The sequence below is a fragment of the Eulemur rufifrons genome, chromosome 21 (assembly GCF_041146395.1).
Source record: "Eulemur rufifrons isolate Redbay chromosome 21, OSU_ERuf_1, whole genome shotgun sequence".
In the NCBI taxonomy this organism is placed as follows: domain Eukaryota; kingdom Metazoa; phylum Chordata; class Mammalia; order Primates; family Lemuridae; genus Eulemur; species Eulemur rufifrons.
Genome location: NC_091003.1, coordinates 11,094,924 through 11,119,001, shown reverse-complemented (window position 1 = coordinate 11,119,001; position 24,078 = coordinate 11,094,924). Strand labels below are relative to the sequence as shown.

At 46.8% G+C, this 24,078-nt stretch overlaps 1 protein-coding gene across 2 annotated transcripts in view; it reads left to right on the top strand.

Annotated features, from left to right (window-relative positions):
- FBXO21 (F-box protein 21) overlaps positions 1 to 23,186 on the top strand; it is a 36,871-nt gene extending 13,685 nt beyond the window's left edge. The window contains exons 8-12 of one of the 2 annotated variants that reach the window (XM_069496750.1): positions 3,454 to 3,633; positions 4,618 to 4,750; positions 10,598 to 10,788; positions 12,407 to 12,564; positions 20,901 to 23,186. In XM_069496750.1, coding sequence (XP_069352851.1) covers positions 3,454 to 3,633; positions 4,618 to 4,750; positions 10,598 to 10,788; positions 12,407 to 12,564; positions 20,901 to 21,091 — 853 coding nt within the window. In that variant the 3' untranslated portion in view covers positions 21,092 to 23,186. Of the gene's footprint in view, positions 1 to 3,453; positions 3,634 to 4,617; positions 4,751 to 10,576; positions 10,789 to 12,406; positions 12,565 to 20,900 lie in introns of both variants that reach the window. The other variant, XM_069496749.1, reaches the window with a different exon arrangement.
- Positions 23,187 to 24,078: the final 892 nt, after the last annotated feature.

The window sequence follows — 24,078 nt, the reverse complement described above, 5'->3', positions numbered from 1 at the left end:
AGAGGAAGCCTGGTTTTCAACATTAAGTTAGGTGCAACCACACAGACGCTAAAAACAGGACTAGGGTAGGAAGGAACTGTTGTATTTCCTGACTGCGTCAATGTCAGTGTTCTGGTTGTGTTGTGCTACGTTTATACAAGACAAGACGTTACCATCGGAGGAGACTGGATGAAGGGTATTCTGAATCTTTGTGTATTTCTTACAGCTGCGTATGTGAGTCCACAGTTATCTCAAAATAAAAAAGTTTGATTAAAAAAAAAAGTAAAAGTAGAACTTCAAGGTCTTAATGTGGCTCTCAAAGTCCTTTTGTTTCAAAGCCGATCAGATCAAAAGAGTCCTTGAAGAGATTCTTTCTGCCGTAAACTCTCCCCCTCCTTCCCACACTGATGTGCAGGAGGAGAGGGCGAGCGAGGGCGGGAGAAAAGGAGAGAAGGAACAGGGTCTCCAGGTTCTGCTTTAGGCAGGGTTGGTGACTGGCCAATTTCAGAGACCTGGCTAATGAGTCTTGTTCTCTTTTTTAAACCTAGTATCCTACAGGGCAAAAAGTTGTTTCTCGTTCAGTCTAGTTTGTCTGAAAGAAATAGTTCATCAAATAGGTAGAAATATCTTCTCATTAAATCTGCCACTTAGGGGAAAAAGGAAAAGGTATTTACCTATTTCCGATTCTTTGAAACTACTCCTTAATGATTAACTGTGATGCCTTGTGGTGAAGTGTGATGAACAGTGTGATAGAAATGAGCCAAGCTTTGAAGTCAGGCCAGGTTCAAACCTTGGCTTCCCCTGAGTCTTAGTTTTTTCCTCTGTAAAATGGAGTTAACGTTTCTCTTAAAGTGGCTTGGAGAATTCAGTGAGACCAGCCAGTGCATTCTGCACCTGGGAGAGTTTCTAATGCTCCATAGTCGGTCTCTATGTGTTTACCTCCCAGGTTAAGCAATAAAACCTTACGTAGCTGAAGCCTGGGTCTCCTTATCCCATTCCCCTTCCTCGCCTCTCCACAGGTAACCAGGAGTTAGTTTGAAAGTGTCATTTCTGTGCAGATTTATATAGTTCATTACGTATGTATGTTTTCTCAAATAACTGTACAGGTTTCCCTTGTTTTCCAAATATGTGTTCCTAAAAAATGTACTGGATAGTTTAATTTTTGGATAGTGGATACCCATACCCATTGTCCAGTATTGTAAATGAGAAAAACGATTTTTCAGCCTATCCCTTTCCCCAAATAACCAGTCTCTCCAATATCTCTAAAATATTCTTGAATGTTTACATAACAATCCAAGGATTTCTGCACAATATAAAAGCACTTAAAACACCAATTACCGTATTATTTGCCACAGTAACTTACTACAGGGTAGGGCCGTGTGCAGGAACAGTGGTATTTTTTTCTTCTTGGGCTACAGTGAGCATATGGTATAATGTGAATGAACAATGATGAGTTTGTAGGGCCCCAGGTATGTGGCACAAACAAGCAGTGAGACCCAGAAAGGACTCAGTCCTCAGGGAAGATACTGGGCTGCGGGCCCTCCCTGTCCTCTCTGCTTTCTGTCTTTGGTCCCTTTTCTCTGTCCCTTCACCAAGACCCTATTGTCTTAAGTCATGTAACTTTATCATTATTCCTGATACCTGGTAGGATGAGACCCCCATCTGAAATTGCCTTGGCTATTTTTAGTTTTTGCTCTTCTGTATAGCTTTATGATCAGTTTATCAGGTTCCTTAAAAACCCTCTGGATGTTGATTAGAGCCAGAGATTACTTTGGATTGGCGTTCTAGATTAATCTGGGGGATATCACCAGTGTTTCGCTATTTTCTGTGAACATGGACTTCTCCATTTATTTAGGTCAACTGTACTGTCCTTAAAACATTTTATCCTTTTCTTCACCAAGCTAACATCTTGTTAGATTTATTCTTAGGTACCTTAAATTTCTGTTGCTATTGTAAATGGTAATTTTTAAAATTACATTTTCTAAGTATTGGTGGTAGGCAGGGATGTGGTTGATATTTAGATATAGATTTGCTATTCAGTGCCTTTGCTGAATAAATCATTAATGCTAAAAAATTGTCAACTCTTGGCTTTTCTGTGTGAATAATCATAGAATAGTGAATAGTGACAGTTTCTTCTTTTTTTCTAATATTTGTTTCTTTCTCTTACCCTACTCTGCTGGCCGAATCCTTTTGTACAAAGTTGAATAGAAAAAATGATAGCAGCACCCTTGCCTTGGGTATAACTTTGAATGGAATGCTTTTAAAATTTCAAAGCTGGGCGTGATGACTTGTGCTTGTAGTCCCAGCTGCTCAGGAGGCTGAGGTGGAAGGATCACTTGAACCCAGGAGTTTGAGGCCAGCCTGGGTAACATAGCCAGACCCTGTCTCAAAAAAAAAAAATTTTTTTTTTCCCCATCAAGCATGATGTTTGGGAGCAGTACTTTTCATCAGGATTATGAAAGCTGCCATCCTAAATAGCTAGGTATCAGGTGTGTTTTCGTTTTTTTCCATTGTCTTCTCAGGATCCTATGGGTTTTTTCTTTTAGATTTTTTAATGTTCAATTCTCCTTTCATTCTTGGGGTGCATAATCACATATTTTTAAAATATATTGCTACCTTTGATTTACTCATTTTGTCCAGGATTTTTGCATTTATGCTCATAAATGATCGTGGCCTGTAAATTTTTATATGTTTGTCCTTAGGAGGTTCTAGCCTCATAAAAAGAGTTGAAGAGTGCCTTGTTTCTAGAACATTTATGTAAGTCTTATATCTTTGCTAAAGGTGGGCTATAAATATGACTCAAGGAAGAAATTCAGCTAGGCTTTTTTAGCAGCCAAAGAGAAAATCTGTTACATGATTTACAGTGGGCATAAGATCCAGATGAAACAATTGCTCATAAGAAACTATCCCTGAAACAAAGAGCCACCCAGATCTCTCCATGAGCCCTCACAGAGAAGGAACTTGGCAATGCAGCGAGAACTTGCGTCATGTGACGCCGCTCACCACTGTGCTCAACGTGGGCCAGCCCTGTGTATAAGCACACAGCGTGGTTCTTGGGAGGCAGTCCTGGGGGAGGAGCCGTGTGATCAAGGCCAGGGGCCCAGCTCTCTGGGGTCTAGCACAGGGCTCCTGGCCTGTGGCCATGATGGGCTCAGCGTGTCAGCAGAACCGAGAACCGAGTCCTTCTGGTGTGAGGTACCGTAACTTTCAGTAGGTCCTCAAGGCCCAGGATCCACAGTTAACTATTGCTAATCTATGAAATTAATAGACAGCCTCAGGCATTCCATCCATCTTTCTCTCAACCAAGCTCTGATAGATACTCCTAGAGTGAGTTTCAAGAGGAATCTTTCTCAAAATTTCTATGAGACGGCATATATCAATGCTGTTTCTTAAATATGAGTAAAGCACTGTTGTCTGGACACAGCAGAGCTTGCACTTGTTCCGCTCTCACCTGACATTTGGCTCTTTGGATAGGGCGACCCTGGACATCTTTGACTACATCTACATAGATGCTTTCGGGAAGGGCAAGCAGCTGACGGTGAAAGAATGTGAATATTTGATCGGCCAGCACGTGACTGCAGCGCTGTACGGGGTGGTCAACGTGAAGAAGGTCCTGCAGAGAATGGTGGGAAACCTGTTAAGCCTGGGGAAGCGGTAAGAGGGTTTCCAGTACTTCTGCAGAGGGCGCATTTTTAGATGCTCAGATGTGGGGGAGATGTGCCAAGCGACTTCTCTGAGATCCTTGCAGCGGACTCGGGCAAGTTCTCTTTGTAAATACTGAGCGCATTCTTCAGTAACAAGAATATCTTAGACTGGCAAAGATTATTTTTCAGGGGCAGAATGTTCTCATGTGTAAGTGCTTGGCCATCTTTTAATTTATGCCTTTCTATCATCTAGATAAGAAAAGAACCAAAAGCATGAAACTGTCTTGCTTTTGAGTCCAAGGAAATTTGTCCTACAGGGAAAATAGAAAGTGGTAGGTTGTATGTTATGGTAATAGTTTTCTGTCTCATGACAGAATTTTGTCTTTTTAATGGACTTTATTTTTTAGAGCAGTTTTAAGTTGACAGCAAAATCAAGTAGAAAGAACAGAGAGTTCCCGTATGCCCCCTTCCCCCGCCGCACGCACAGCCTCCCCCACCATCATTCAACATCCCCCACCAGGGTGGTGCATTTGTTAAAATCAGTGGACTGACATTGACACGTCAGTATCACCCATAGTCCATAGTTTACAATGGAGTTCACTCTACGCGTTGTACATTCTATGGGCTTGGACAAATACATGATGACATGTATCCCCTATTATAATATCATACAGCATAGTTTCACTGCCCAGAAATATCCTCCGTGCTCTGTTTGGAATTCATTTTTAATTATGTACAGTGTTACTGAGGTGACTACTTAACAAAAATGCTTATGATTTTAATTTAGTGCTCCTCACCAAAATGGGATACAAGATTTATATTTATTGTGTATTTTTTTTTAAGAGCATTATCTCTCTTTGCTGAACAGGGAGGAAATATCGGAATCAGAAAAGGTTTGGGATTTGTGTCGGTTATTTTTAAAACCTGGGTCTTGAAAAAGGATCTTGGCTAAAAAGCACACAGGATGAGACAGAGATGATTTTTCCTCTGCTAGGGAAGGCATCGACCAGTCGTACCAGCTCCTAAGAGACTCGTTGGATTTGTACCTGGCAATGTACCCAGACCAGGTGCAGCTTCTTCTCCTCCAAGCAAGGCTGTACTTCCACCTGGGAATCTGGCCAGAGAAGGTAATTATTTTACTTTGATGCTTCACACTTGCCTTAGAGAGAGGAGTCCTAGATTTGAAAGGCGGCTGTGCCAGGCTTATCCTTGTATTAACGTGGGGGATAAACATAAATTTATTCAAAGTCCCCCAATCTTGACCCACCAGTTAGATTTTTTTTCTCTCTCCTCTTATTCTAAGGAAAATTGGTTCTACCACCAGGAGTTGGTCAGTCCCTTAAGCCCTAGAACCACAAAGCCTCTGCTCCCACCATTCACCCACTGAGGCCCCAAGACCATTTTCCTGAGTCCCCCTCCCTCAGCAAGGGAAGCAAAGCTGTGACTGTCCAACTCCGGCTGTGCTATTAGCAACTGCATCGGCCGTAGATAAATACCTGTGTGATGTAGGAAAATTGGACCTTAGGTATGTTCAGGTCCAGCCACTGCACTAGGTAAGGACTGGGTTATGTCTTTGAAAACTGCTGAATTTTGATACTGCTGCACTTGAATTTTCTCAATTTTATAACGGCCCCCGCTGGCCAGCAGCGAGCACGTTCCCAAGGCCGCAGTGTTGAGATCTCAGCAAGCTGTGGCTGTCACCTGTGTGTCACCTGCACGCTCCCAGCACACCTTGCTTCCCCTGGAAATCTGTTAATAACCCTTTCTGTTTGTTTAGAACAGCTTGGTGAGAAATTGCAATTCTGTGCTCTGACAGGGCCATCACCGTAAACTCATCTCGTGTTACTACAGAGGGGCAGAATCTTTCTTGAGAAAATAAATGACTCTACATTGCTTAGATTTAAATTGTCTCATTAATTCATAACTTCAAAGATCTAAAATAGTTCTAAGAAAGGACGCATCAATGAGAAAAATCCCAGGGCTCCTCTTGTCAGAAAAGGTGTCATCTGTAGCCCACATAGAACATCCGTGTATTTCTTGGTAACTGATGATAAAAAAATTTAAAAATTTAATTTAATTTTTAAAAAAAGAGCCCCCGCATAATATGATAGAGGAATTAGTGGAAAAATAGACTCTCTATTGAAGTTGCCACCTACTACAGCTCTCTTGTCCAGGATTTAATCGTTTGTTTTTATTTTTTCATTTTTGTAAATATATTTTTGATATCTTGGTGTGACTAATTCCTGTCACTCTTTAGATTTGTTAAGGAATTTCATGATAGTTTATGAAATGCAGAGCAAAGCAAGATTCTTTAAATTCTGTAGAATGTATGCACACACAAATGTATGTATGTATGTACACACAGATGCGTGTGTGTGTGTGTGTACATATGTGTACATACAAGTGTGTGTATAAAATTTGGGGTGAGGGAGCTGAGATCAGTTGTGGAAGGCTCTGATGTTACTCAGCGAAAGGTCACACTCCCGAGCTGGGGAGACCTGAAGTTTGCCTTGTTTTCAATTGAATGGAGTCAGGAAGAGCTCAGAGACACAAGCCTTCCAGATCGCTGACATGATCAGTCCAAGGTTATTGCAGCCGTCACGGAAATAGCATAGGATGGTCAAATTTTTAAAAGTCACTAACACTTGTTGAAACCTCCTTCTGTCTTCTCAGTAACCATATAGGGTCGATACTGTTTTTATTTTTGCCATTTTACCAATAATGAAATTGAGGCATCGAAAAATTAAGTAACTTGTGGAGCTCTCCTGTGCGTACGTTGATGGCACCAGGAGTTCAACCTGGGCAGGGTGGCATCTAAGCTGAACCCCACGAGCCACCCCCGAGGTAGAGTGGGCTAAGGCAAGAGCTTTTCCGAAGAAGCAGCGGACAGGCACTTTCTTCCGCTCCCTGCTGCCAGACCTGTGTCGCATTTCGATCCCTGGCTGTTCTTTCCCTCCTCCTCTGCGCTTCAGTGGGGAAGGTAGCCCTCCAGCTCTTCCAGGCAAGCTCCGCTCCCTTCCTTGGGCGGAACAGCAGAGCACTCCATGTCTGCCCTCCAGGCACTTCCCTGAGGCCGTCACCTTCTCTCTCCTCCCTGCACAGCTGAAATTCCTGCCTACGCGATGGCCACCCGCCTCTCACTCCCCCGAACAGGAGGTTCTGTTCCCAGCCCACCTCCACAGGCACTGTTCTTGCCAGGAAAGCCAATGACCCCTTTTGCTCAAACCATTTTCCTTGTTGCTAAATCCAGCAGATACTTTTCTTTCCTTATCTTTCTTGATCACTGCGTGCCACTCCCGCCTCAAAACATTCTGTTCCCTTCGCTCCGTGGTCTCCGGTTCTCAGGCTCTGGCTACTTCCTTATCTTCTGTCTCTCCTTCAAGGCTGGACACCGGAGGGTCATTTCTAAACTTCTTTTGCCCCACGCTTTTCTCCCAGGTCACCTCCCTTCTTCTCTTTGCTTCCATTGCCACTTATACGCTGTCAGCTGCCAAATCAGTAGCTTCCTGCCTGGACCCTGGGCTCCAGACCAACCTGTCCAGGCATCTACTGTGCACCTGTCCCTGGCTCTGTCTTCCAGGCAGGGGACCGTCAGCCCACGGGGAGCAGTACTTCTCCAGCCTGGGTAGTGCGCCGGCCCCTGCTCGTTCTCCTTCCCTCTTCTCTGAGCCCCTGAGAACCTGTTGTATACAAGACGGCCAATTATATCCCTTTACGCCCAGACCCCTCGGAGTGGCTCCCCTGTTGCCTGGAAGATCAGATTTGTCCGTCCCAGGTCTCAGTGCAGCCTACGGTTCTTGGTGGCCCGGCTCTGCCTGCCTGACCACCCCCATCTCTGGTGGCCACCCCGTTGGTCCTCACTCTGTGCTGCCCCAGCCGCGTCCTCTGCTGGGCCGTGCTGTCTTGCTTCAGCCCCAGGCAGGTGCCATGTCTGTGCCCGGACGTCTGTGCCGATTGCTCAGCTGCGTGTGCCGGCTCACTTCTGCCGGGCTGTCACCTTCCCCTCTGCCTCCTCTGAAGCCCCTTCCTGGTCCCTGTGCACAGTGAGGTCAAGTTCTCCTGTCGTACCTGTGTGTGCCCTTCACAGAACTCTGTCTGAGTCTGTGGTCGCTGCAGGTCAGTCATCCTGCCCGACCGGACCGTGTTCTTCAAGGACAAGACCACATCTTTTTTGATCCGAACTGTAGCCATTCCCCAGGCTCTCAGCACAATTCCTGGCACATAGTAGGTACTCAAAAATTATTTTAATGAATAATGAAGAAATGACCAAACGTCGTTAGATACGAATAAAGAAGACGACTCAAAGAGAGTATATAGATTTTCCAACAAGGGAGCAATTTGTCCCACTCTAACAGTGGTTGTTTGGAGACCAGGCCTGTTCGGAGGGTGGGAGAAAATGTTTGGTTTGGGGTGTGTTGAATCTGTCCTGACCTGGAGCCATCGAGTGCAGATGTCCTGTGTCCTTTGGCAAGGGCTCTCAGCATCAGGGTCTGACGCCTGAAGCCCCAAAAGTAGGCAGTCCCCCAGATGAGTGGATGTCAAGAAAATAGAGCCTAGAGCCTCAGAGAGAGGCTTAGGGGAAACTGCAGTTCAGACAGACAGGCAGGGTTCCGCAGCTACAGCCTGTGGGCCGCGCGCCTGCTTTTGTGAATAAGTTTTATTTGTCTGCTTATTGTCTATAGCTTCTTTCAAGCTACAGTGGCAGAGTTGAGTAGTTGAGTCAGACACCATATGGTCCACAAAAACCTAAAATATTTCCTCTCTGGCCCTTTATGGAAAAAGTGATAGGGAACCTGCGGCCTTCAAGATTGTTCTTTTTTAAGCACCAAAGAAGGCGAGAAAAGCTTCATTTTTCTCTGGTGCACCCCTTCCAATAAAAGTATTTGTAAAATTTGGATTCAGTCAAAAGGCTGCACTCAAGGATCCAGAAGGCTACGTGTGGCCCCAAGGCCACAGGTTCCCCACCCCTTCAAGGAGCAGCGTTGGGTATGCGTCACAGGTATAGACCCCATTCCAAGATCTCCACCCCAAAAGTTGTGGACACTCAGCGTCCTAGGCCTAGAGCATCTGGTTGGGGACAGCACGGTGCCTGGCTGTCAGCACTGTCCTTTGCAAACACGCCAGGCCCCATGGTACAGTGTCTTCTCTGTTTCTGCAATGTCCCTTCACTCCACCGCATGTCCAGGGACGGAGGGGTAATTATTGCTGAGCCTTATCTAGACTTCCTTTGTGCTCTGAAGATACCCACGTTCTGGCCATTTTACTCATCTGTGGGAGGGGGGCGGCCAGTGCCGGGAAAGGAGGGGGAGCTGTGTGCGTGGGGCCCAGCAGAGGGGCAAGAAAGTGACTGATTGGAACTACGCCGGTCCACAAGGACAGCCATTGTGCAAGCACTGCAAATAGATGCTTCGTGTTCAAGTAGGGTGCTTTTAGCTACAAAGGATCAACGCTGCCAGGGTCCCCAAATTAAAAGTGCCCTCTTGGAAGTTGGAAATGGATAGGGAGTGGCTGTCAGTCCATTCTTGTTGAAACTGGGTTTGTGGTACTCAGGGTTATACCATTCTGCCCATTTTTATGTGTTTGAAACTTTTCGTAGTAGTTAATTAAAATGCTCCTTCTCTTGCCCTAGTATGATGGTGGCTGAGGCCTAAAGTTGACAGTCAGACCCAGGGTCACAGCCTCACTCCGTGTCTCCATAGCCTGTGACCTCAGGCCACTAAGCCTGATTCCTCTTGTGGAGGTTGGCAGGGACTAAAGGTCATTTTTTCTTTCCACATAATCTTAACTCCCAATTTGAAAGTCAAGAAATTAATGACCTTCAAATTAGGAGATTAAGTGTAATAAAAAGTACGTTGGGCCTGGCCCAGTGACCAGCAGAGGATAAGTGTTCGATGAATATTAGGATCCTGCGAATCTCAATCTGGAAGACAAGGTTGGGTTTTAGAATAATAACGTCTTACGTTGCCTGAAACTAGTTTTCACGACACTTCTGCAGGCTCAAAATGTATCAGGAAATAGTAGGACAGTGATTAGTCATTATCTGATAAGCGAAGAAACGAATTCAGAGGTAAAAACAGCCGGTCTGAGGGATCTGGGCCTGCAGTCCAGGTTGCTTTGTCTGCTAAGCAGGCTGGAATTTAGGACTCGGTTAAACTGGAAGGAGAAACTTGTCAGGGACCCCATGCCAAGTGCTGTAAACATAAGGGGTGCTAAATAATTGCATGTATGTGGGGGTTTTTTGGCTTTATTTGGATTTTAATTTTTCTGTAGAGGCACCACGTACAGTGGAGAGAATGTCACAGCGGAGTCGGACAGTCGTGCTGCTACAAGCTACTGTAGTGGTTTGAGTTCTGCGTGGGTGTGGTTTCTCCACTGCCCACTTGAACTGAATTCCATTATGAGTTAAGGTCCCTGAAGTGGCCAGTAGGATCCCAGAACCCTGATACACCTGCTTCCTTGTAATGTAACATCATCAACCAAGCGAACTCGTCCTTCTCGTGCCCTCACTGTGACCCTCTTATCTTATCCAGCGTTTGTGTCAAAACGTCCTCTTGGTCTCTTGATGAAAGCAGTTTGCCATTTTTTTCCTCCCAATCCAAGAGTGGCAGGTTCAAATTGTTTCCTTTCTGTGTATTAGCAAATTTGGGATTCCCACAATTTCCACACTGATGAAGAGCGTTAGACCCTGTTAGAGTCCACCTAATCCAAACGTGCCGTAGAGGGCAGCCCGTGGCTGCTCAGCCAGTGCTCGCTCCCGTACACCGGTTTCTGCACAACCCCGTGCGTTCACACTGGTGGGGCTGGGCTGCCCTGGGCGCACACGGCGCTGACTTGGTGAGAGTCGGTCAGAGAACAGCCAGCCGCCCCTTGCCGTCCTTTGCTAGGCTAGGTAGGTAGGTCTAAATCCCAAGCTGCGAAAAAGAAAAGGCCTAGCTGAAAATATTATCTCCTAGTCTTTCTGTCTTGTCTTGAAGGTGCTTGACATCCTCCAGCACATCCAAACCCTAGACCCCGGGCAGCACGGGGCGGTGGGCTACCTGGTGCAGCACACTTTAGAGCACATAGAGCGCAAAAAGGAGGAGGTAGGCGTGGAGGTGAAGCTGCGTTCCGATGAGAAGCACAGAGACGTCTGCTACTCCATCGGGCTCATTATGAAGCATAAGAGGTGAGTGCCATCGATCGTCCTGTCCTGCGGTGTCCGTTCCAGAGGGGGCGGCGGAGGACACACGCGTGCGTGTCTCATCGGCAGTTGCCAATGACACAGTCGGAGGAGGGCCTGACTCTGGAAGCAGCGACTGTGCAGCTTTAGTCGATTGTTTACCGAGTGTCCACGACAGGAACGACGGAAAGCTGAACCGTGTCTTCAACCTTTGTGTTGTTTAAGCAGCGACTCACTTTCCTAACTGAGATCTTCTGGTGTTTTTAGCAGCCTTTAGGTGTTTGACCCTTCTCTGTGCAGGAAGATGGAAGCAACTCTGTAAGCCGAGAGTTTTTTCTCTCCTTCCCTCATTGTTCTTGCTCTCGTGTCCCTCAGTCTCAAGCAGTTCAAATCTGAGTGGTGGGTAGGGCTGTGTTGGGCCATAGAATGTGCACATGGTTTATTGACTAAGCAAAATTAAATTGTATCCAAAGTGCTTGGACCGATTTATGTCCCACCAGCAGGCTAGGAGCTGAGTTGTTCCTTTTCTTGCCAAGTGTCATTGCCAGGCCTTTAAAAATGTACTTACGTGGTAAATGGCAAGTGGTATTTCATTGTGGTTTTAATTTATGTTTCCCTGATTACTGAGCAGGTTGAGGTTCTTTATGTGTTTACTAGCCACCCAAGTTTCCTTTTAGTAAGCACCTCTGCAAGTATTTTGTTTATTTTTCTATTCAGTTATTAGTCTTCCTAATTGATTTATAGTTCTTTATCCTGTATACTAGTCTCTATGTTGCAAATGTCTTTTCCCAGTTTTGGGCTAGTGTTTTCCATTCTTTTATTGTATTCTTTTTTTTAACTTTATTATGGAAATTTTCCAACATATACAAGAGTAGATAATGAGCCACGTGACGTTCCCATCCTCTAGCGTCAGCAGTTACCGTAATAGGTCAGCCTTTACTGGTTCATCCACTCTCCATACCCTTCTCCCGGAATTAATTGAAACAAATGTCAGCTGTCATTTCATCTGTAGCTGTCTCAGTCTGTATCTCTGACAGGTAAAGGTTCTCTCTCTCTCTCTCTCTCTCTGTTATCACAGCTTAAAAAACAGTTCCTTAACCTCCTCAAACATCTAGTCAGAAGTCATGTTTCCCCAATCGTCCTATATTTTTTAGTTTTTGAGTCAGGGCTCATTAGTCACTTAGTTTTAATGATGTCAGATTAGTTAGTCTTTTCCTTTAAAGAGTGTATTTTTAGTGCCTTGTTTAAGAACTCTTTCCCTGTCTCGAGTCATGAAGCTGTTTTATATTTTAAAAGTTCTGCGTTCCACATCTAGGTCTTCGTTTCTCTAGAATTGGTTTTGGTGTCTTGTTGTCAGGCCAGAGTCCCAATACCTTTTTCCGTCTGTATAACCATCCCTCTTTGTTGAAAAGTTCATTCCTTTCCAAGTGAAGTGCTGTGTTGATAAGTAGAGGGGTTCATAAAAAGGGACACGGTGTCCTGAAAAATGCCTCACCGTGGAGTGAAAGCAGGTAAGGTGGCAAGAGCGTGAGCTTCAGAGGAGCCAAACCACTTCTGTGTGCGTTTCCCGGTTGCTGTGACAGGGCCCCGGGGACCTGATGTGCCGTGCTCTTGTGTCGATTAGGTATGGCTATAACTGTGTGATCTATGGCTGGGACCCCACCTGCATGATGGGACACGAGTGGATCCGGAATATGAACGTCCACAGCCTGCCGCACGGCCACCATCAGCCTTTCTATAACGTCCTAGTGGAGGATGGTTCTTGTAGATACGCAGCCCAAGGTAAGTGGCTCCTTCTGTTGGTACCTTTCATGACACCCCGGCTTATTTTAAGCACACATGTGAGGACTCAGGGGTCATTAATACATTCAGTGATGGCAGTCGTGCCGTGGCTCACCTCACTGGGACTGATAGTCAGCTATACATGGGTGGATTGCCCTCCTGCGGCCACATGGAGGGTGAAATAGTCCCGCACTCTCTCTCTCCCCAGGGTCTCCCTCTCTGATCTGATTGGCCACTGCCTGTGCCAGTCAAATTCCTGAAAGTGCTGCTTCCCTGCCATTGGCTCCCCCCAGACAAGGAGGGCCATCCTTGCCCTGCCCACACTGCCTGCCTGGTTGGAGGGCACCAAGTGGACACACTGGGGCCGCCCGGCACTCTCCGGCTTCTGGAGGCTGTGGCTGCTGGCCGCAGAGGCGCCCTCGTGCGTCCACGTGTGGGAACTGCAGCCCACAGCCCGGCTGTACGCGCACCTGAGAGCTAGCAGGTGCTTGGTAGGCGTTTGGGCGCTGCCGTCAGCCCTGGCAGGTGCTTGCCCCGGGCAGATCTGAGATGGGCGAGGACAGAGCCTGGGGAGGCAGGTTAGAGACAAGAATGCCTTCGGGGTGAGTCTCCGTTTCTTTGTCCCTGTTGAATTTCACCACCGTTTAATAGGATGAATTCATTGTCTGCCTCGTTCACATTAATTAATACTTCACTCATGTTAATGATAAATAAAAACGAACATGAATGCCAACATAGTGCTGCTCTGTGACAGGCAGTGTTCTAATGGACACTAACTCCGTTGGAGAACCGTCGTCATCGCTGTCTGGATGAGGACACTGAGGCACCTGAGAGCCCGGTCAGGGTATGAACTGGAAGTCAGGCGGCTTGGCGAAGAGCCTTATCCCTAACTGTCATGCTGTAGCTTTGCATATCTGGCCTGACTCAGTATTATGTTCTGAATAATCCAATAATAGAAATATAAGTTGTATGAAAATCTCGGAAGCTTCGAAAAGGCTGGGAAAAGTTTTCATGTTAATTCTCCATCACAGCAGTAGCAAGAGAAATCTGTGTACAGAGACTGCAGGTCGCTGAACCGTATCAGCCTGACGAGCAGGCGTGAGAGGAGTTTACTGTGGTCCCCTCGTCAGATGGAGGCTCCCACAGCAGGATTTAGCTCTTGAAGCTGTGACAAATAAAAAAAATACTATTGATTTCTAAAAATCAACAAATGATTTAGAAATGATTGACTGATCTGCTGGGCCATTTGTACCAGCACTGGTCACTTGGTCAGCATCTTAGACTGTACATCACAGAGCTTGTCACCAGCATAGAGGGGAGTTTCCTTTCTGACCACTGTGGGCCAGTGTCTGCGCGGTCATTGTCTGTTGTATGGAGTTGCTGTTAAGACTTTGGATACTTGATGTTTGAGTTTCTAGAAACTTTTATATTGACTTGAAAACGGGCTTTTTAGAGGAGGTAAAAATGAGCATTTGGTTTTAGGTTGTTCTAGATTTGACCAGTGTCTGTGCTAAAGACTCAGAAATTAATCTCTAGTCATATCTGAGTCCACAGGCAACGTAAGGTTCCGTCACAATATTGTAATGACTTCAGAAAAGAATTGAAGGTCTGGTTGTCAGTTTTACCATCTCTAAATTGCAGATGGAACTAAATGATTGCAGGTAATGCTAGCAAATTGTCTCTTGGGTAATATTAGCAAATTGCCTATTTTAATTTTAAGGTTTTCTGAGACAGAAAACTCTGACCCCACAGCGCTGTTAGTACGCCGTGATAGCGTCTGCCTTGTGCCAGCAGCCGTGTGGCACCCGGTCAGTGAGCGCTTCCTGAGGCTGCAGGGATGAGGAGAAGCTCCTTCGCAGGGTCCCCCACGCATGTCCAGCGTGTGGCGCTGTTCAGGGCCTTCTCTCCCCACGGGACTCTCTGGGCTGTCTCCTCCTTCTGGCTCATTAGCTGTGCCTGTGCTGGCGACGCCCAAAGCCACGTTTGCATCCTGAGCTCTCCCCTGGGCTCGTGCCCACCTCTGTGACAGCCCCTGGGCATCGCACCTGGAGAGCCCGGGCGGAGGGCGGGGTTCATCACTGCCTCTCACAGGTTCCTCACCCTGAACTCACCGTGCCGCCCGCCCACCCTGCTCCCGCATGTCCCTTCTCGTGACGGCACAACTTGGGGCCATTTCTTGCTTCTGTCGGCTCATCCTCGTCGTACGTCCAGCTGGCCAGAGACCCACCGCTCTCTCCCGAGTGGCCATTGCGTTTCTGTCGCTGTGGCCTGAGTCTCTGCTCGCATCACTTCCTACTGGCGCCTGCCCCCAGGCCCGCCCGCCACACGTAGAGCCTTCTCCTCAGCGGTAGCCAGGGGATCTTCCCAGCCCGCGCCTGGCCAGGTCACTCGCTGCTGGAACTGTCAGGCGTTTCCCCTTGGCAGTCACGCTGCTTTATGAGGATGTGGGATGTGGGCCCTCCCCTACGGCCTCGTCTCTGCGCCCACCCCTCAAACTCCAGCCCCATCAAACACTTTGTCCCCTGAGGTCACCATTCCTGCTCGCCTTCGGGTCCTCACGCCTGCAGCTGCTCCTGACTGGCAGGCTGCGCCCCCTTACCTGCTCCAGGCCTGGTTTCCTGTCATTTCCTTCCAGAAGCTCTTCTTACCCCTGCCTCCACCCCCCACCCCCAGATCAGGCCACATGTCCCCGAGCTGCTCTTCCTGAGCACCCTGTCCTTCCGGTCGGAGCCCCTCCCCGTCCTTCATCTCCCACTGAATGACCCCCTCGGCCACCACGAGCCCCGAGAGTGCAGTGACTGAGCCTGCTCTGCTCACTCAGGGCTGTCCCAGCACCGGCACCTTCCAGACCCCCGGGCGACACTCGCATTCTAGGAGGAGGGAATCCGGTCCAAGAGAGACAGCTTGGGCACAGAGGAATAAGGAATGAGACGAGTAGAAAGAGTGTGTGATGAATGAGAGGTGTTTTTTTTTTCTTACAACTTTAGGTTAAGAGCATTTTAAACATGTGGAACAGTTAAAAGAATATATCAAGTACCCCACTCACCCTTCAGGAGATTCAACAGTTAACAATTACCATATTTGTTTTATCTATAGAGACTTTAACCTTCTGCAGCATGTGGAAGTATATTGCAGACATCGTGACCTAAATACTTGATCATGCATCTTCTAAAAATAAGCACATTTCTCTGCATTTCCACAGTTACGTTATCACACCTTATAAATGATAATTGTTTTATAATATCTAACAATTCAGTTTTCAAATTTCCCAATTGTCACAAAAATAACTTTTACACCTTTTTGTTATCGTTTTAAAAATCAGGATCCAACCAGGACTTATACACTGCACTAGACTGTTATTTCTTTTTAGTGTCTCTCGCTAAGTCTGAGGCTTGATCAGATCGGGTTAAATATTTTTGTGTAGAATACTTAACGTCGGACGCTGTGTGCTTCACGTTGCGTCTCGTCCAGAGGCCCGTGGTGTTCTGTGTCCCACTCTGAGTGATGCGGGGTTTGGTCCCCTGGCTAAGACAATGACTTACCACAGGGGACAGTGTTCCCTTTGCAATTAACAAACCCATGGGATCATGCTGTGACATCCGTGAATACCCTGTTCCCCAGTGACCTTTCACATCATGGTTGGCTCCAGCGCCCAGTGAACAGCTTTGCCTAAATTATTATATGAGATTTGCAGGGCGGTGATTTCCTGCTGCTCCTCTCTCTACTCGTGTGCACAAGAGCTCTCCCCTCCCTCCGACTCTCCTTCCACCCCTCATCTGTACAGCCCCCCTCCCTACCATAGATTCCTGGATTTTTATTTATTCAATGCGTTATAATCATGTGAGACAACTTGTGCTCATATTAGCCCATATTTAGCCAGTGGGAGACCTTGAAAGGCTAAATTTTAAAAACACTTAAATAAGTTTTTGAACATTTCTGGGTTAATTTGTTTGTATTAAACTTAGTTTTTAAACTTGCTAAATTTTTAACCGTTGGCTCCAGTGCTCCTATTAATAGAACCCATTAATAATGCTTTTCTAATTATTAGCTGTCCACAGAGAGTTGAAGGGTGAATTATAAACCACCTACATGTATGACACCTTCATATAGTTTTAGTTTGCACAGCGAGTAAATTCTGCCCTCAGTCTGACGGATCTATACAGCCCCATGCGGCTGTGACTTTTGTTCCCACTAGGGGGCGTGCTTAATACCGTGTTGGCCCTCGGCAGGGGAGCCCGACTCCTGTTCCAACCACAGTCCTCACTTCCAGATACTGTGGAAAGCGACTGTCACAGATGCTCTGAATTTAGGTCAGCCGCCCATATTGGAAGATCGGGACTCCAACCGCCATGTGGAAATCTAGTTCTTAGATGTGTTTTGTCTGTAATGATAAGGCACCCCATAGAATGCGGGGTACATGCTGTGTCCTTGCCAAATGTTAGTTCCCTTCTCTCTTATTTGTCTGACACTTCCAAACTCAACTTTCCACCCCTGCGTTCCCCACCCCACTCACAGTCCGCGGCATCTGCACGTGCTGGCAGGGGTGGGGAGCGGGTGAGGGTCCCCTGCATCGGGGGTGGAGTGTGAAGGGGCACAGCCCTTTTGGGGGGTACTTCGGTCCTGTCCGTTAAATTGTAGAACTCTCAAGTGCTCACTCTCTTCCGACCTAGCAGTTCCACCCTTGATCCCTTGACACGTGTGCAGGGAGGCTTGTGGTCCCCTTGTTAAAATAGCAAGACAGTTGTCATTCATAAGGACCCGCGTGGTCACTTGGGGTCTCTGCATACTGTGGAATACCAAGCTGCAATTAAAGAAGCCATTTGCTGGTAAATGCTTTGAGTATGGTTTGTATAAATAAATACACATAAAACAATACTAAATCTTCCTTAAGTATGTAGGGTACTTAGATAAGTTATGTGTGTGCTCATAGAATAAGGACTAGAAAGACACACTCACACTGCTGGTGGCTTCCTCTCAGGAGGGCAGGAGGGGGCCAGGTAAGGACAGGTGCCCAGGGAGGATTCGTAGGTGGTGTTTCCATAGTGTGTATTCGTATGTTTTGGGGGTAACTAAAAATTTAAAATAAAATAAGGAGATGCATTTCGTTGAATACTTCAAGGGAATTTGGAAAGACTTTTCTGGATTTTCCAGAAGTTTCAAGTGGTCCTTTGTTCATGTTTTACTCAAGTAAGTTTTGTGTGACTTAGATTTGTCATCTTCGTAAATTGTTAGAAAACCTTCTTGGTGGGTTGGCATTTATTTTCCAAACTTCATAGTACATAGTTGCCAACTTTGTTATCTTGTTTTCTCCTTAAAAAATTCCTTTTTATTCTTTCCTCTTTTGCTCCTCAGCAGGCCGGGAGCCCAGGCAGGCGAATGCACTGAGTCCGGTCCTTGCTCCTCTCTGGCAGTCGGGGCTGGGGCTGGAGCCCCCTCAAGCACTGTCATCGCCCCTCGCGTGGGTTCCCAGCGTTCCTGCCTGGACTCTTCCTGCCTCTTGCTCTGGGCCACGTCAGGGTTCTGTGCAGCAGGTGCCCAGTCTCGTCCCCGCAGATCGGTGCATAATAACTGCGTTTCCTTCCCTCCTCCCAACAGACGCTCAGTATTACCAACACCAGGCTGCGACTTAATACCTGGAGAGAAAGAGAGGGAGAGAGAGACGGTGCTAAAACATAGGGCCACGTTTCTCTAGAGCAGGGTTCTCAACCTCGGCCCCGGCGACATTTGGGCCTAGATGATTTTTGTGGTGGGGGCTATCCTGTGCATGTAGGATGTTTAGCGGCATCGCTGGCCCCTGCCCACTCCAGGCCGGTAGCAGCTCTCAATTATGACAACCGAAAAGGTCTTCAGACCTTGAGAAATGTCGCTTTGGGGGCAAAAGATTCCCCCAGTTGAGAACTACTGTTCTAGACAAACTGGCAGCAAAGCAGTTGTTCTAAGTTACCTGCTCAAATTCTTTTTACTTTAAATGTCTCTGTCCTGCTGCCTAAGGACTAGCAGCAGCGGTCCCCTTAGAGCAAAGGGACTTTTATGTCTTCGTGGGATTCCCAGATTCTTCGCCGTCCCTCTCACATTTCTGTGCAGCTCTGCAAGAAACTCCAAACGTGAAGCCCGGGGTGGCTGGCGTGGTTAAGCCACCACGCCGGGATTGCTTCGCCCGTGACGCCTCACTAAGTGGCCACCTCCCTGGATGTGGGGAGGGAGACGGCCCTGGCAGGGGGGCAGGAAAGGGCATTTTGAAGCATTTGCAGGTTGGGTTTTATTTTTCTTTTTACATTTATTGATTTTTCCCAATTCCAACCTCTGAAAAATGTAAAACATAATGAAAAACATAAAATCATCTCTAGGGATCTAATGGTAACAGCGGAGAGAGATCGGTTAGCAGACTGCCTGGTTTCCTTTTTGAAAAACCGAAGGTCCTGAAACCACAGACTTGCCCCTTCCGGGGCAGCAGGGCGCTCTGGGCTCACCCAGCCCCGCCCCCCTTTCTCTGTGCTGTTGGGTTCTCGGGCCTCCTTCCCTGCCGCTCTGGACTCCACCATCTGGGTTTGAGTCCAGGGTGAGGCTTGGGCAGCGGCTTAGCTCTACGCCGCAGCTCACGCAGCTGCAGAAGGGAACCGAGAGGGGACTCCTCCTGGGGTGGTTACATGGCGTGGTGCCTGCGAAGCCACCGCAGTGCCCGGCACATTGTAAGTGCCCAGTTTAAGCTGGGTAGCTATGCCATGTAACAGAGCAGCCGCTGATGGGGGCCTTCCAGGCTTTGTCTAAGTAATACATACTCCCACCCCTGCCTCCCCGCAGGGTCTGAAAACAGGCCGCTCCTGTTCGTGGCCGCCTAGTATTTTGCTGAATTCGCATGCCGTCATTTATTTACCCAGTGACCTACAGCAGGAACGTGTTTACAAGTTCCCTGTCATCGGTACTGTTAAGATAAACAGCTCCCATACGTTCATCTTTGCACGTGATTTCTCAGCAGCAGTGATTTTTAAACTGTTCTGTATCCCCAGCCACAGTCTGAAGAAACAGCCTAAAACAACATAGTAGCACAAATTTTCTTTAAATCCTCCTGTTTTGTGGTTTAAAAAAAAAATGCCGATTGAATTATGCAGCTGCTTTTCCTGCTCCCCAGAGACAAATAACACTTAAGAGTCAATGCGTCAGAAAGATGCCTGTGTTTGTCCTCCGTGCTCTGGGGATTCGGGGCCCCGAATGCCCTTTGTATTTCAGGTGGTTTAACCAAGCTGTTTCAAAAATAATGCACTGCACTGTGTATGCTTGTTAGCCCACTGGAGAGCGTCACCCAGAGACACTCGAATCAATCGATGGCTTCGTGTTGAGCAGAACTGAGGCTGCTCTGGGAACAATGGGACAGTCTGCCTGGCCCAGCTCCTTCCTTCACGGGGCCAGGTCACGGAAGACATGGCTGGCCTTCTGAACCAGGGGATCGGGCCACATGCAGGGTTGGGCCGGGCCTCTGTGGCCAGCAAGGAAGGGCGCCCGAAACGCCGTCCTCTCGTCGGGCCCGTGGCGAGGCTGTGTTTCATATACTTCTGGGAGGGGAGGCGACATACCAAAGGATCTCAGCCTTTTAAATACCTTTCCTGTATTATCTTTTTTAAATTATTCTTTTAAAGGCCGTATTTTCTATTTCTTTCTCTAGTAGCAAAATAGAGAGCAGGGAGAGGTGGCGTGGGTTTCCTAGGAGACGGTACAGAGAGCAACGGCTGATACCCAGGCAGGATCCAGGGGCGCAAACCGCTTCCCATCCCTCTTGCTGCATCTCCCGGCGGCCCTGGGAAGCGGCTGCTCACCTTGCAAGCACACGGCCAGTGTCGAAAGGACCTGGGGTGGGCAGGAGTGGTCCGTGTGGGCGGGGCTCCCGTTAGTAGATGGTAAGGATGACAGGGACGAGACTTGTCACCAAATGACCCAGCTGCTTCAGAAGTCCAGCCACTGGCAAGCAATGAGCAGGGAAGGATACTCTCGTCCCGTACTTTGACTGTTTGTTGGGTCAGATCAGAGGAACATGATGAGTCTCTAGTTTGCTGGTCCCCAAAAGACTCTGTTGGGGTTTTGCTGGAGCCAAACGTCTTGCTCAGAGAACAGGAAAACACTTCTGTTCGTGTGGAACTCTCTGGGGTCCCCCCTCTCCCCCCAGCACGCCTTCCCCCATCACCTTGCCTTTATCTCCCGTCACCTACATCTCAGTCTCTCCCTTTCCCTCTCCTCCACCTCAAAAATGCCCCTTGAAAGGGGCGATAGGAGGTTCTCTGGGTAAAAGATGCTGCAGAAATTTAAATCGTAATGCGACTGTCCATGTGCCTCTTTACCAACAGAAAACCTGGAATATAACGTGGAGCCCCAAGAAATCTCGCACCCTGACGTGGGACGCTATTTCTCAGAGTTTACCGGCACTCACTACATCCCAAACGCGGAGCTGGAGATCCGGTACCCAGAGGATCTGGAGTTTGTCTATGAAACGGTGCAGAATATTTACAGTGCGAAGAAAGAGAACATAGACGAGTAACGTCTAGTAGAGGACATTGTACCTTTGCTGCTGCTGCTACCTTCCAAGAGAACAGGATTCCGGAAGAAGGTGTCTCCACGGATCCTTCTGGTTCACACCACCAGGAAAGCCACTTAACCAGTAGTGCTGGTTGGTTGCCTCCTCCTAGGTTTAGATAACGTGTGCTCTCCTACAGCTGCAAAGACAATGTTGCTCTCCGCCTACACTAGTGAATTCATTTGAAAGGCACTGTGTCAGTGGCATGGCTTGTATGCTCGTCCTGTGGTGACAGTTTGTGACATTCTGTCGTCATGAGGTCTCACAGTCGACACTCTTATGAGCATTCTTTCTGTTCACTTTCCATTTCTTAATGTCTGTCTACATTTGTCTCCGAACATTTCATTTGCTGGGCAGATGGGGTTCTACGTTTGCAGTGTTTCTTTCTGATTCCTCTGCGGAACACGTGCAGTCCCACGGCAGGACTGCTGTCTCTTCACCCTGAGTTTAGTTGCCTATTCAGAGGTTAAGTTGTGCGCTATCTTGGCAGCGCCTTAGAGACGGAGACATTAACACGCTAATGGTAATTAGAATCGTTTGAATTTATTTTTTCTAATACGTGAAACACAGATTTCCAGTGTTTATCTTTTTTTAAATTTACATTGGGAGAATAACACAGTTTTCCCTTCCATATTCCTCTCTTGGATTTATGCACATCTCTGCAAATCATTAGTTTTCTATTTTATTACATAAAATGCTTTGAGAAAATGCATAGTAATGGCCTTTGTGAATGGATTTTTCCACATTCATCAGCTATTCCTCCCTTTAAAATGACTACTTTTTTTATTTTAAAAATCTGCTTCAGTTCATGAGTAGGTCTTAAATCAGCGATAAGTTCTGTTTTGTAGTGAGATGTACCGTGCAAATCTGATATTAAAATGATTGCTCTTAGAAATCATCCTTGGTCTCCAAAGACCAAAAATGAGGTTTTGCTTTTGTTATCAGAAAAAAAGAAGTAATGAACCTTTAAAAATTTTTTTTTTTTTTTTAAGGAAGAAAGTGGTTTCATGCCCTTTTTCTTTCCTTAGAGTCACTTGAAGACCTTTTTGAATGTGGTGGGGTAGAAAGAAATAGTGTCTTTACTTTTAAGAACGTTGGAGTTACGGGAAGGGACACGTGTGTGTAATCTGTCTCGAGCCACCAGTGCCCTGAAAGCATCAGGACAAACGTGTCCTGAAGTCTCACGGGAGAGCCCGACTTTGTTCAGATGCCACTGGCTCCTGTTCCACGTGCTCAGTGACTGAGCGGGAAGGTGCCGAGGGTTCCCGCAGCTCCGGGACCCCCTCCACTCTCGGCCCACCAGTTCTCAAGCGAGCTAATCTTGTAATTAACCAGTAGAAGCTAACTTCCGGAGTTAGGACCTAGTTACTTTGCTATCAGCGTTTAAAATAATGCAGTTGCTCTAGAATGAGGCATCAGGGGCTGTGATCCGCTCATTTGCATGCAGTATTCTCACTCCATGTTGAATGACTGCTTCTCTTTTACCCTTGGGAACCCTGGGATGACCGGGGCGGGGAAGCCACGCGAGACACTTGGTAGCGAGTGAAGGCTGTGAAGCAGTTCTTAGCGATGGGGACGTGGCCAGCCAGCTCCTTCCAGCCTAAATTAGCTATTGTCTAGTACCCAAGTTCCCCATCCGTCAAACGATTTGAACTTGCATTTGAAAATGTGACCACTCCCAACACCCAGCCTGCCCGAGGTTGGGGGGATTTTACACTACTCTCATTTAAAGGTGAAAATTAGATCATAAGGAGTTCATATTAACGAGATGCATTAATAAGAGACTGTGGAGCATGCTGAGAGTTATAATTGTTGGTTTTCTGGTTTGATTTCTTTTTTTTGTTAGAGTAACATCAAAGCCAAGAAAGATGGTTTTACCCTTACTGACCCAACTGTAAATATGTATCTAGACTGTTTTTAAATGTGTTTCTTCATGAATGCTTCATTCGGCTCCAGGAAGCCTGCATCACCTGTGTAAGTTGGTATTTGGGCACTTTATATTTTTCTAAAAACGTGTTTTGGATCCTGTACTCTAATAAATCATAAGTTTCTTTTTAAAATTTTTCCAAAAGTTTTCTCCATTTTAAAAAGCCCTGTTATAAAAGTAGAACTTTCACAATGTTAAAATATTAAATATTTGGATATAGTAACTTCTTTTCTCTTCAAATGAATGCCAAGATTTTTTTGTACAATGATTAATAAATGGAACTTATCCAGAGAAACCACACACGGCCTGCCCCATTTCGTTTCAGAACAGAAAGCCCACTCATGACTAAGGTAGAATGTCTCTCACCTCTCTTCTGATCTAAATATGAAAGATTTGCTCTACTGAATTTTTCTTAACACTGGTGAGTGGAACAGGGTACCTTTATACTGTTTTTTCCTTGCCAAATGTTAATTTTTATAAGCTCACTAGTAATGTTTGAGAGTATCTGGTTGTCATGCAAAGATTGTACCTTTTTAATGATGTGACGATACATGTTGTAAAAGGAAAACTGCAAATCCTTTTGAGGGAAAACCAGGTTCTTGTTGTTTTTTGTTAAGGTTGACTTGAACGGTTGCAAACACACAGTGTGTCTAAAATGTCCTTCAGAGCACCGGTTCTGTGCAATGTTACCATACACTGTAGGGCGGGGGCGGGGAGGCCCGGAGAGGTTAAAGGCTAAGCTCATTTCCTATATGGTAGTGTTTCTCCAAACCTCTGATACGTGATGTGCATTGTGACTTTCTAAGAGGACAGCACAGTCTGCCATGTCTTCCTAATTCATTTGACCACTAGAACTTCTGTCCCCCAAAATGCACACACCGTCCCCGGGGGCCCAGTGTTTGCAGACAAACTTCGAGAAACTGTCCCAGTGAGACGTCTATCACTTATGTCCAGAACTAGTCTACCTTATAATCAGGCCAGTTTTGCCAAGCCTTGTGTTTGTCAACATCCACCTAACCGGATT